The sequence below is a fragment of the Micropterus dolomieu genome, linkage group LG03, assembly GCF_021292245.1.
Source record: "Micropterus dolomieu isolate WLL.071019.BEF.003 ecotype Adirondacks linkage group LG03, ASM2129224v1, whole genome shotgun sequence".
NCBI classification, from domain to species: domain Eukaryota; kingdom Metazoa; phylum Chordata; class Actinopteri; order Centrarchiformes; family Centrarchidae; genus Micropterus; species Micropterus dolomieu.
The window spans coordinates 1,021,247-1,033,978 of record NC_060152.1 but is presented as its reverse complement, the minus strand read 5'-3'; the positions used below and the strand labels follow the sequence as shown (position 1 = coordinate 1,033,978).

The following is a 12,732-nucleotide window of genomic DNA, read 5'->3' as shown; positions in this document are numbered from 1 at the left end:
CCCCCCCCCCCCCCCCCCTTTTTTTTTTTTTTTTTTTTTTTAACATCGTTGTCATCTAGCTTGATAGACAAATGATTGTTGTTTTGAAAATAGCAGTGGACAAAAGCAGAATGCTGTCATCAGGCTCATAAGACTGGGTCCACAGCAACATGAATGTGCAGGTAGACACTGTCCAGACGGTAACAGTCTGTCCCTCCCTCTCTAGGAATGGTGGATGTAATTTTTGCTGATGTTGCCCAGCCTGACCAGACTAGGATTGTTGCTTTGAACGCTCACAACTTCCTGAAGAATGGAGGACATTTTGTCATCTCCATCAAGGTACAGTGATGACTTGAGAATGAATTGGGGTAGTCTGGAATATTCTAAGGGTTTGCTAGCTACTGGATAAAACTCAATATATTCAGAAACTGTTGTGTATAGTGACAGTGAGCAAAGGTAATTTGTGTTAAACAAAATCAGCCCTTTGATATGGTTCTGTTTAGATATGGGGATAACAAGCAGTGTTGTCACCACACTGGAATTTCTAACTTGAAAACCTGGAAAAAAACCTGATACCATTTTCGATAACACGAGGGGAAAATTGACAAAATTAAATGTCTGGATAATTACAAAATGATCTAATCAACTAATCTTAGAAATTAAGTGAAGGTAAATAGTACTGTGTTAAGCAGAGCAGCGTCAGTTCATTTATTTCTGTAAATGTAAAGATTTAAAATATTCTATATTGTACAATATCTTGGTGTCAATGAGTAGGCTTCTAGCCAATCAAGGCACAGAAAGGCAGGACTTGCTGCACTCGCAGCTAGCATCCAGTCAGAAGTGACGAGTACTAGCCAATCATAGCACAGCAGGGCGGGACTTGTCGAAACTCTGGCAGGAAAAAACATAACACGTCAAAAGGCAAACAAAAAACCATGAATCAACTGGAGCGAAGGAGACGAGTGACAAGAAGATGGCACTGAGTGAGAGCAGGCGGTGCTGTGTGGGCACTGCAGAGGTGTGTGAATGTGTCAACTCGCTGGGACACAGCGAAATGAGTTTTAAAACTAAAATATTCAGAATTGATGTATCAAAATGTGTATTTTTAACATCACTAACGACAGTCTGATCTGTAAGTCAGTCGTAGTGACAGGAATACATGTGTAAAAGGAAAGCGAAACCTCAGAAGACTGAAGATCAAATTCCCTGCTCCCTTGACGTTTGTTCGTACTCAGTCTATTGTCAGCTGTGTGTAATCTGATGTCTGTTTTTTGTTTTTACTTTAGGCTAACTGTATAGACTCGACAGCGGCTCCAGAGGCAGTGTTTGCCTCAGAAGTGAAGAAGATGAGTGCTGAGAACATGAAACCACAAGAACAGCTCACACTGGAACCCTATGAGAGAGACCATGCTGTGGTGGTGGGCGTCTACAGGTACACGGACATAATACTGATCCCCCCCCCCCCGACCAGTTGAAATATCTACTACAGGTGGTCCACATGTGGTTATTGACAATGTAGACATTGTTGACAACGTGCTACCATAAAAGGAGCCAAATTCAAACTATGCCTTTGCACATTGCCTGAAAGAGAGGATGTTTGAGGTCGTTAGACAAGACCCCAAACTATGAGGTAAAAAGACATGAAAAAAGCCATATAGATTGAAGTGACTTGTCTTTACTGTAAGAGTAGGTTGGACAGTGAGAGATAAGCAATCATTGTATTAGGTGATGTTCCTCTTCCCATCGCTTGCTCACTTCTAATCTTCAATCTAATTTTAGTTGGGTGTACACCAGCAAACTAAAGGCCTTAGTTGGTCTGCCTTAAGTGCAATTTATACTTCTGTGTCAAATCGACGGCATAGCCTCAGTGTAGCCCCCTACCCTATGTCGTCACCTACGGCGTAGCCTGACATGCACCTTCTCAAAAACTTAACTACACGGTGAGTCGACGTGGACTGTAAGCTCTATGATGGGTAGCCCCGTAATGCCTCCGAGCCGACAGGAAGTGCCCGTGCTTTGAATGAACTTTTATTAGCGGCCAAAACGGCGTCTTTAATACGGTGGATCAATACATTTGATTCATCCATTCAGTTGATAACATTTGAAAAGGCTACACCAGCCACACGTTTACAATTTTACCCCCCTTCATGTTAAAGGAGAGCTAAACCCGGAAGTTAGCCTGCTAGGCCGGCAAGTCTCTGCTTTAGACGCTGTAGCGCTACTGCTGACGGCGTTTGGGGGTGTAATTGCAGAATGACGGGGACACCGACGCACAAGTAAAAATGCATGGCTACATAGACCCTACGCAGGAGTATAAATCAAGCTTCAGAATGTTTCTTGTTTTTTTTTTTTTTTTTCCAAACTGGAAGAGCTAAACCCCCTTTATTTTTTGGTAGCTGTAAAGTTTTCGTACCCTAAGGTTTTTTTTTTTCCCCCCTGGGGTAAGGTACAAAATATGTAAACTAAGACTTAACCGCAGTGTTAAGTCTCCACAACTTCCTTATTGAGAGGTCTATAATTAACTTCTTTTGGTCTTGATCCAGCTTTAGTTTTATTTATTTCAGTGTCTTGTCTTATCCCAACCAGTTGGCAACTGCTACGCCATTTTGAATGAAATGGTAGTAATGAGATCAAAAACTTTGGTTTTATTTACATAATACGTAGTAATCATTTTGATTGACAGTATGAATTGATATTATGAATATCTGAGGCTCCTCCAGTTGGCTGCGTCTCATCCAATCATGTGTGTTTATGTAAATAATGAAGTGCAGAACAGTCAATTGGGCATGCCATTTGCAGGATTTTAAGATAACATACTAGACACTACAGAACTCCTTACAAATCTAAATTCAAATAGACCTACACACCTCTGGATACAAGTCCAGGCTGAAGCTCTGCACGCATCACTACTTGAAGGAAACTGGGATCTTAATTTTATACTTTTGGCCATAATTTCAGTCATCAGTTTGGTAAGGTCTTACTCGCCAAAGTAATTTGCCAGGATCTGACTTCATTACAAAACCAAACCTGAGCAGTCAAACAGTTCATCCACTGTTTTTCTTTTCACCTTTGTTTCTCTTTTAAATAAGTACAATGACCTGTGTGGGATTTAAAATAAAGAGGCTGTGAGTTTGTGAATGTAAAACAGAAAGGGACTTGATAGCAGTTTTCCCTCCATATTAATGTTCCCAGAGTTGAGTTATGGTGACAGGTTGACATCCAGACCCCCCCCCCACCCCCCCTACAGTCAGCTCGACATATCATAGTATATTAACATGCTCTTTTCCGTCTCTCCTCAGACCTCCGCCTAAACAGAAGAAATGAGGTGTGGAAGAAAGTTCAGGGAAATGGATTACCATTTTCAATCTGTTTTATAATGTTGCGTGTTGCCCTCCTCTCATCCCTGTCTGTAGATTACTGCACAGTATGAAACACTGACTAGCACGCTAGTGCTGCAGGTTCTTTTTTTTTTGTTTGTTTTGTGTTTTTGGGGGTGGCGTCCTGACAGTTAACTGACCAGCCATCCAACTGCTAGAAGGTCTTCCTATTGACAAGTTTGGGAGCACATTACATGACATTTGGGGCCATTTCAGCCACATCTGTTGGTTGCCAGATTGGAGGAGGTCATGTTTAGTAGTAAAAGTTTTATAATATGTATTCATATCTGGTTGGACCACCCCATATTTCACATTTGTTATGCACAAGTGATGACTGTCAGGTCTGTGTTCCTGTGCAGCTACACACCAGGAAGTTAAATCTCCAGTCTTGTGTAGTGTGTCCCCAGCCTTAGACATGTTGCCAGGGAATAAGTTACTTTCTACCCTGAGCAGTATTTCAACAGACGGAATAAACTGTTTATTGACTAAATGTTTGATTTTGGCTCCAGTGAGGTTTTGTTTGGCCAATAATTTTATTTCAATACTCCTGCTTTTCTGTGCTCCTGATCCTTTTCTTACTGTTTATTTTGATTTAATTTTTTTCCTTTGAATGAAATGTTTTTTTCTCCTGCTCTTCTGATTTCCTTACTCTGTCTGGGTGCTTCTGATTCCAGATGGCACACCCCAAATTGTTAGGATAGTCAAAGTATCAACACAGTATACATCCCAAATGGCTAGTATTGTAGTGTATAATTATCTGTCAGAATGTATGTTATGTTGTATGGTAGCTCATGTGAACAAGAGCCTCAGGTGTGCACAATAAGGAATCCTTATTGCTGATCTATTTAGTGGTGAGGTGGCATACAGGACCCTGTGAGTGGACCGACTACATATAAATATAGATGGTGACTTTTTCACTCAAGCTAGTAATTTGATACTTGTAGAAAAACTTGTTAGAATATGAAGCAGAATGGTCATTTTGAATAAGTGTGCAACAGTTTAATGTATATTTTTTTTAATAACCGACAACTTTGTTTTAATAAAATGTTTATCCGTTCTTGATTGTCTTTTGATTAAATAACATTGTATAGCTATTTAACTAAACTGTAAACAAACTAGTGTCATCCATACCATCATTGGTTCTTAAAGCATTGAACGCCTCAGCAAACATTTCCAGAACTGGTCCTTAGTGGCACAGGTGCCCAGTGTTGGTGCAGGATCATAGTCTCCATCTGAGAAGAGAGCCAAATGTCGCTACTAGTATCTGGAAAAACCTAGATTTAGAAGTCAGTCCAGCGTTAAATGTAGCCATATGCGGAGGCAATGAAGCAGCATTCATAAAGTGTTAACTACCAGCTCACGTCAAACAGCTTCTTGCCGAAGCCTCGGTGGAAGTGCGGGTGCTATAACGCAACCACATTTCATTTACTTTTAAACTTTTAAAAGTCAGTTGTGCGGATGTCCGCGGTGGATTTGTTTTGGCAGCCATTTTGTGGGGAATTTCTCTGGAACGCGCTGGGCCGTACTTGCGTGGTGTCGGGAGTGCGCGCTCAATGCAGCCCCTCTCCTTTGACCGATATTAACATCACGGAGGGGCTGGCCGGTATAGAGCCAGCTGTAGCTTTGCCTGCCAAAATATATTTGCTTTTTCATAGCGTCTGCCTGTATCGTTCAGTGGCCCATCGGCTGGCCGTTGCCCGCCAAGCAGGCTGCAGTGTGCGGACTGTTTTCCATCAAATTCCAATGGCAGTGTTTTATTAGAGAGCTAGCATGCTAGCTAATAGCTAGCTAATGTTAGCTTCTTGCCTTTTAATTAATTTAACACGCTGACGGGCTTGCTAATCCCACTGACCCACGCTGCACTTGTAAGGTGGCCTTTTGTATGTCTGAGAATCAACCTCGAACAAGTAACTTAAATGCATTTTGCTGATTGGAAAGAAGATTGAATTCGAGGTGTCCGGGGTTGAGGCGGAGGGCTGCCCACCTCCCCTTCAGCACGGCAAGCTGTGCTGCGCCGGCAATCAGTCCCCATCGACAACCCGCTCTTTGAGCTCCGGAGAGTAAAGCAATTTTACTGGGAACTAAACTCACCGGGATTTTATCGGCAAAAGATTCTACAACACAATTTTTGGATTTCTGCTGAGGAAGAGGAACGACTGACCCGGGGGAGGGGGCTCGGTTCGCGTAGACGGAGGAAGATGGTGGTTCCGAACATGGCTGCTACGCGGAACTTGGTTCGTCTCACCGCCTGAGGTAAGACATAGCTGACCGGCGTTGTCTTTCTCTCCCATGTATGAATTTGGGGCTAGTTGGTTCTTGTCTTTAATATGTATGTTAGAGGCTTGGCCGTCAAACAGTTGTTGGCAGCACACTGTTACGTTACCCCTTCCTTCGTTAGTCGTCCCTGTCAGCCGGCCTCGTGTCCCCATTCCTCTGCCACTGCTGGGTATAATTGCTAATGGGAGATTGCTGAAGAGGCAGGCTTCAGTGAAATAGGTGGGTTAACGTCGGTATTGGACAATCGATTGTGTCGAACAATTAAGGCTTGACTGTCGCATCTAAAGAGGCTGAGATGTGCAGTATGATAATGGACTTAACGTTACTACCCCCCTTTTAGTACCGTGCAGTGTCCAGCGTTATCAATCCCCAGCCTTACTAGTTTAGCGGTACCTTGTGATCGAGTCTATTCTAACCGCAAGCGTTAACCATCTGGCGAGTTAAAGTGTTGGGTGGGTGAGAAAGAGACCAATGATAGATGCGATCAGTGTGTGTATCTAGGCAAGTGTAAGTAGCAGCGGTGTCGCGACCTGTCTTAAGTTAATGCACGACACCAAATAGAATGGTAACTTAGAGGATGCCGGCGGACAGATAAATGGATGTGGTGCTACATGATCGGAACCTGATGATACCCCTTGTATACAGTATGCTGTTATAGCCTAGTGTGGCGTGTGGATGGCGATGGCTTTAGGTGTCAAAGCAGCCAGCCACCAACCCCGACTGTCCTCTGTATATCTGCAGCATTTCATTTGCTATGGCAGCTAACGCTAGCCGCTAGCTTAGCTACCGCATCAGCCCCTGCCCTGCCCTGGATTAGAGGGACACAGGCAGTAGGTTGCCGGGAGATGGCTGCTCTTTGGCAAGGAGCAGACCTCTGATGAGACTAGTGCCAATGCACAACTGGAAGAATCATGACTTGACATCTCTCTGGCTGTCTGCATGGTCTCTGTGCTCCTCTTTGTGTGGTTCCTCAACAAATGCTGCCTCTCTGCATACACACCTTGCTGAATTTGGGGTTACTGTATTTCTTCAGGTCAACACATTTAAGTCTCAAAATAGGCCTTCGCCATCAACCACTTATGCTTTACTAAATTCCTTTCATTCATTGTCTTATCAAATCACATCTTTTTAATATTGAACCAGGAGTGTGCACAATTGTGCAGTCATTTGTCTACTTCATCAAAAGGCTACATCTAGGCCATAATGGAACATTTCAGATAGGATAAAGGACATGTTTCTTCAGGTTGAAGCTTCTATCAGAAGTGTTGGTATGCAATATATAGTCAAAAAATTAAGTTTGTGCTGTTCGTTAAGGCACTGAGCTCTGTTCATCATGAAATCTGTTCCAGCTCAACCTGCTGCTTAGTTTCAGAGAGCCACTAGTTGGTATAAGTGGGGAAAGCACCCGTGCATGCTGGAGCATTAACCCCTTTCCACAACATTGTCAGTGTGCCACAACTGCTTAAGCCTCGTGCAGACTACACGACTTTCAGCATCACCTGATCGCTGTGCTGTTCAGACTCCACAAATTTCCATCTTTTGACGGGAGTCTTGAAGTTGTTGTGGCGTTCACACTACGTTTTAATGCGTCGTTGAGTAGTTCACACATATCGACTGGCGATTGCCAATCGATTGCTGATTTACAGCCTGATCACAGCCTGATGGTCGGCGAGGTCGGCAAATTGGGCTGAAAATTGTGTAGTGTGAACTACGCTTTAACCATTACCACCACCCTGAGCATAAATGCCTAGATTTCTGTGATTACATTTACCACCTGTAGCTGTCACCATATTTTGTAATTGGATATAAAAAGACCAAATATAACACAGCTAATACTAAACCCTGAGACTCACTAAACTGATATTTGTGCGTTGTGGTGTAACAATATATTGTGGCATTATACTTTGTAATACTGCAAATGAGGATATGCGTCACCAACTCAAAAATAGATTTTAATATCAAGTCAAATCAGCTGGATCCAAGACTGGGTGAACTGGATCATCCAGGGGTGGCTTTTTTCAGTGCCAGACCCTCAGTGTTCTCTCCATCCAACTGATACAATGCTAAGTACATTTTTGGCTTGCTTTGACTGCTGGAGTGGTTTTGCGGGCTGTGTCTTTTGGCCTCAAACAGCCTGTTCCCTGACTGACAGCACAGCTGTGACAACTAGCTCAGATGGTTGTATGACAGCTCTGACCCTCCAATTTCAAAACTAATTCCAAAACTTAACATAAACTCCGGTGTCATTATTCTCATTATTTTCTTCATCCTCTACTTTCTCTCATGGTATTATTCATCTTTTGCTCGTCATGGTCTTGTTGAGTCAAAACTTTTCCAACTTGAGCAGGTGTGTCTTTGCTTTAGCGGCTGCCACCTAGTGTAGATCTGGATCTATTTGTCTCTGTTCACATCTTTCCCTTGACTTTACGTGCATTCATCTTAATATTTATTGAATAAGGCAACTGGATGGCGGCATTCACCACATTTCATCTGGATATTAAGGTTTGTGGCTGACTGAGGTGTATGTGGACAATGTCAGTACATCCACGTTCAGACATTTGCTCTATCGTAAAATAACCACCACCATCAATCAAACACGTCCTGTAGATGTCAAAGGTGGGTGTGAAAAGTTTTCATTTTCCAGCTTGCAGTCTTCTGTAGATGTTTACTTATTACATTTTTGTAACAACATCTACTGCTACTAATTTGTCACAAATTGAATTATACAACAGATTAAAAAAAAAAAATTAAATAAATGAGGAGTATTAAAACTGCTTAAAATAACTACATAACTTGAACTTCGTAATGGATGCTACATGTTCTTTTTCCAAATATTACTTAGCACGCTCATGGCAAATGTGTTCTACTGGATGCTGAAAATAGTAGCCAATAATCTTTTGTTGAATTAATTAATTATTCAACTAATTGTTTCAGTTCTACTCTGTATCCAAAAATGTTTTTCACATTAGCTGTTGTGTGGTGCACACGTTATATAAATGGGAGTTCTTCTCTCTCAACTTTCCAATTATACATCATTTCATGACATTTGGATTTATATGATTTTTGCATCAACATTATTGAGGACCTTGATTTGTCAGTAATTTATCTTTTATTGGCCAAAAACAGATAATTCTCATGAAATTAAGTGTCAGTCTGGATCAGGCTGCCACGACCCTCCAGAACTGCTTCAGTGCTCCTTGCTTGGTCAGTGGCTGTTGGCGGGATGAACAACACCACAGAAAACAAACACAGCCACACAACAAAACGACATACAGCCACCACAATCTTCTACAGGTGTGAAACTGGGTTGAGATGTAGTGCAGTGAAAAGCTAGAGCAAATTAGAAATAAACAGGCCTAAACTTGCTGAAGAATTTGTCTGGGGAGGGACTACAACCAATCGATTTTGGAAAAGTTATTTAGTTTTAGTTTCCATCCTCTCTCCACATTGATTTTACATTCATGACACAGCACCCAAGCTGTTTCGGGCCTCACCTCCAGCCTTTAACGGCAGGGAAACCCTGTTAATATGACCTCATAATCATTATAGACGCGATGTCTCAATTTACAGTTTTTGACATTTATCTGTAGAAATTAATATGAAAAACAGGTAACATGAGAACCACCTAACTTAATTACCTTAATTAAATCCAAAAGAAGCGTCTCCTCATTAGCTTAAAAGAGACTAGTTTGCATCCCTGACTTGCTTTACTATCCTCAGCTCCTCCACAGTCAGCACTGTCCTTTCACAACAAAACAAAGTAGGTAGTAATGAAATGCAGCTAGAGCTGGGCAATAAAACAATGATAATTATCTCAATATAACTTTCATCAATAACAATATAAATAATGTTGAATACATCGTTAATAAATATTTGGTTGAATTAATGTGAACCATGAACAAATTAGCACTTAAGATATTTATTTTGTGGGCGGCGCGGTGGTGCAGTAGTTAGCACTGTCGCCTCACAGAAAGAAGGTTGTGGTGTGGGTTCAAACCCCGGTTGCCCCGGCCTTTCTGTGTGGAGTTTGCATGTTCTTCTCTCCGGGTGCTCCGGCTTCCTCCCACCACCCAAAGACATGCAGGCTAGGTTAATTGGTGTCTCCAAAATTGTCCGACGATGGATGGATGGATTTATTTTGTTGAGGAAAAGGGACTGAAAAAATATTTACTGATCAAATTTGTATCAAAAGCTTTTTTGTTTTGAGTGTTCTACCTCAGATTTGTTAAGTGATTCACTGTTTGACATTAAGTCTTTGTCACATTCTGACCATAAAGAAAAGTTTAACCACATAGTTAACCATCTAGTTTCTTCAAATTTCAAGTTCAGTCAGCCTTTAATCTGGAAAGAAATAATGATTTGACATGTGATAATTATCGATATCAAATAATATGAAATTTTTATTGCGATAACATTTTTGGCCATATCGCCCAGCCCCTAAATGCAGCTGCTAGTTACTTCCTATAAATTCAGCTAATGTTAACTTACATAGAGCCTAAAAATATACTGCTAGCTTTCCTGCTCAGCCGTGCATACTGAAGGGGAGGGATTGGCGTTGGCTAGCGCTAACCGGCTATGGTGTTCTGTAATTCCAATATCGTGACACTACAGCAAACGCACCGAAAAATTGATGTAGGAAAGGCAGAACAAAAAATGTCACCAGAATGCAGGAAATTCCGTAATGGCTAAAATGAAAACTTCGACTGTTCTCTGGTTAATGAGCTCTCTGTGTTCAGCCAAAGACTGATTGTGAGTGAAAAGACACATCACTGGTAACACCTAGGGCTGTGCGATATGATAAAAAGTTCATATGCTGATATAGGTCATTTCATATCCCAATAACGATACATATACTGATATAGAACATTTTTTGTAAATTCAATGAATATGGCATTTCCAACTGTAACTCGGGATATTTCTCTGCATCATAAAGGTGGGGTTACGCGATTCTGGAGAAATCCAACACCATGACAAATACCATGATAAAGTGAACAACGACAAAGCAAGCAATGTAAGTAATCAGGGCACGACAATAACAGTGGCCCGATGGCCCAGGGCCAGTAAAAATTAATGTCGGGACAGTTTAACTAGCAACTCACTGGCCCAATCAGGCCAGTGCAAAAACATAAGTTTAAAAAAAAAAATTAATTAGAAACTCCACATCCTGCAGTTACTTTGCAGCTCATGGTGCGCACCGTTGTCCAATCCAGATCTGTAGTTGGGTGACGAGTGGTTGTCAAATGTTATTTCCCTAATCTCAATCAAGCGGCAAACTCAGTGAAACCAAGCAGACGGAACTTGTAGTTTGTGTGTGTGTGTGTCCCTGTCACCGATCAGGCCGTCATATGACGGTGGGGGGCGGTGCTGCCACCCCCAAGCAAAAGTACTTCTTAAACGACGCATCGGAGCTGGTGTTGAGCTGCCTCTGAGCCGGGAACATTCAAGTAACAGAACCTGAACTGGTGAAAAGCCACAGCTGCATGTTGGTGTTTCCACTTGGATTGCGGGATTTCTGTATGAAAGCGGTTGTGTTTCGGATTATGCTCGCTCATGAGTTCAAGCAAGCACGCGTAAGAGCACACAGCCAGTGGCCGCCGAAAACTACATATTACCTCTTTAACGTTGACACTTAGCAGAGTAAAAGTCCCATTAAATATCAATGCTTGGACAGGTAAGTCTGATTGGCTTACATGTCACTGGGGGCAGGTAGACACGGTGTCTGGATTACCATGATGGCTCACGATAATCTGGACACTGCTAGCATTCATGTCGGACAAAGTGCGTCTGTAAATGTGTGTATCCCTTCAAAAAGTCAAAAGATCTGCTAAAAGTAACTCCTAAATATTCTACGACACCATGTAGCGCCCTGCCGACAACACTGTTACTTTATTTATTGTACATACATTGTAATGATTCCTTGAAACAACAAAGAACTAATTTTCTTCCCAAAACATTTTAAATATTTTAATATACAGTGGGTACGGAAAGTATTCAGACCCCTTTAAATTTTTCACTCTTTGTTTCATTGCAGCCATTTTCCAAAAATCAAAAAAGTTCATTTTATTTCTCAGTAATGTACACGCAGCACCCCATCTTGACAGAAAAAAACAGAAATGTAGAAATTTTTGCAAATTTATTAAAAAAGAAAAACTGAAATATCACATGGTCATAAGTATTCAGACCCTTTGCTCAGTATTTAGTAGAAGCACCCTTTTGATCTAATACAGCCATGAGTCGTTTTGGGAAAGATGCAACAAGTTTTTCACATCTGGATTTGGGTATCCTCTGCCATTCCTCCTTGCAGATCCTCTCCAGTTCTGTCAGGTTGGATGGTAAACGTTGGTGGACAGCCATTTTCAGGTCTCTCCAGAGATGCTCAATTGGGTTTAAGTCAGGGCTCTGGCTGGGCCATTCAAGAACAGCCACGGAGTTGTTGTGAAGCCACTCCTTCGTTATTTTAGCGGTGTGCTTAGGCTCATTGTCCTGTTGGAAGGTAAACCTTCGGCCCAGTCTGAGGTCCAGAGCACTCTGGAAAAGGTTTTCGTCCAGGATATCCCTGTACTTGGCCGCATTCATCTTTCCCTTCATCTTTGGCCGCTCTGCCATAAAGCCCCGACTGGTGGATTGCTGCAGTGATGGTTGACTTACTACAACTTTCTCCCATCTCCCGACTGCATCTCTGGAGCTCAGCCACAGTGACCTTTGGGTTCTTCTTTACCTCTCTCACCAAGGCTCTTCTCCCCCGATAGCTCAGTTTGGCCGGACGGCCAGCTCTAGGAAGGGTTCTGGTCGTCCCAAACGTCTTCCATTTGAGGATTATGGAGGCCACTGTGCTCTTAGGAACCTTAAGTGCAGCAGAAATTTTTTTGTAACCTTGGCCAGATCTGTGCCTTGCCACAATTCTGTCTCTGAGCTCTTCAGGCAGTTCCTTTGACCTCATGATTCTCATTTGCTCTGACATGCACTGTGAGCTGTAAGGTCTTATATAGACAGGTGTGTGGCTTTCCTAATCAAGTCCAATCAGTATAATCAAACACAGCTGGACTCAAATGAAGGTGTAGAACCATCTCAAGGATGATCAGAAGAAACAGACAGCACC

At 42.1% G+C, this 12,732-nt stretch overlaps 2 protein-coding genes and 1 long non-coding RNA gene across 3 annotated transcripts in view; 2 read left to right on the top strand and 1 right to left on the bottom strand.

Annotated features, from left to right (window-relative positions):
• The window catches only part of fbl (fibrillarin), a 12,098-nt gene extending 7,685 nt beyond the window's left edge, over positions 1-4,413 (top strand). Inside the window, exons 7-9 of the mRNA XM_046043730.1 lie at positions 206-318; positions 1,266-1,411; positions 3,279-4,413. Coding sequence (XP_045899686.1) covers positions 206-318; positions 1,266-1,411; positions 3,279-3,303 — 284 coding nt within the window. The 3' untranslated portion in view covers positions 3,304-4,413. The remainder of the gene's footprint in view (positions 1-205; positions 319-1,265; positions 1,412-3,278) is intronic.
• Positions 684-4,874, bottom strand: LOC123967601. Its single transcript, XR_006824290.1, has 3 exons — positions 4,710-4,874; positions 4,488-4,588; positions 684-870 (listed from the first exon to the last, which is right to left on the bottom strand). It is a non-coding gene; the product is annotated as an uncharacterized LOC123967601 (long non-coding RNA).
• Positions 4,823-12,732, top strand: part of dyrk1b (dual-specificity tyrosine-(Y)-phosphorylation regulated kinase 1B) — a 77,023-nt gene continuing 69,113 nt past the window's right edge. The window contains exon 1 of the mRNA XM_046043727.1: positions 4,823-5,609. The gene's annotated coding sequence lies outside the window, so the exon portion shown is untranslated. The remainder of the gene's footprint in view (positions 5,610-12,732) is intronic.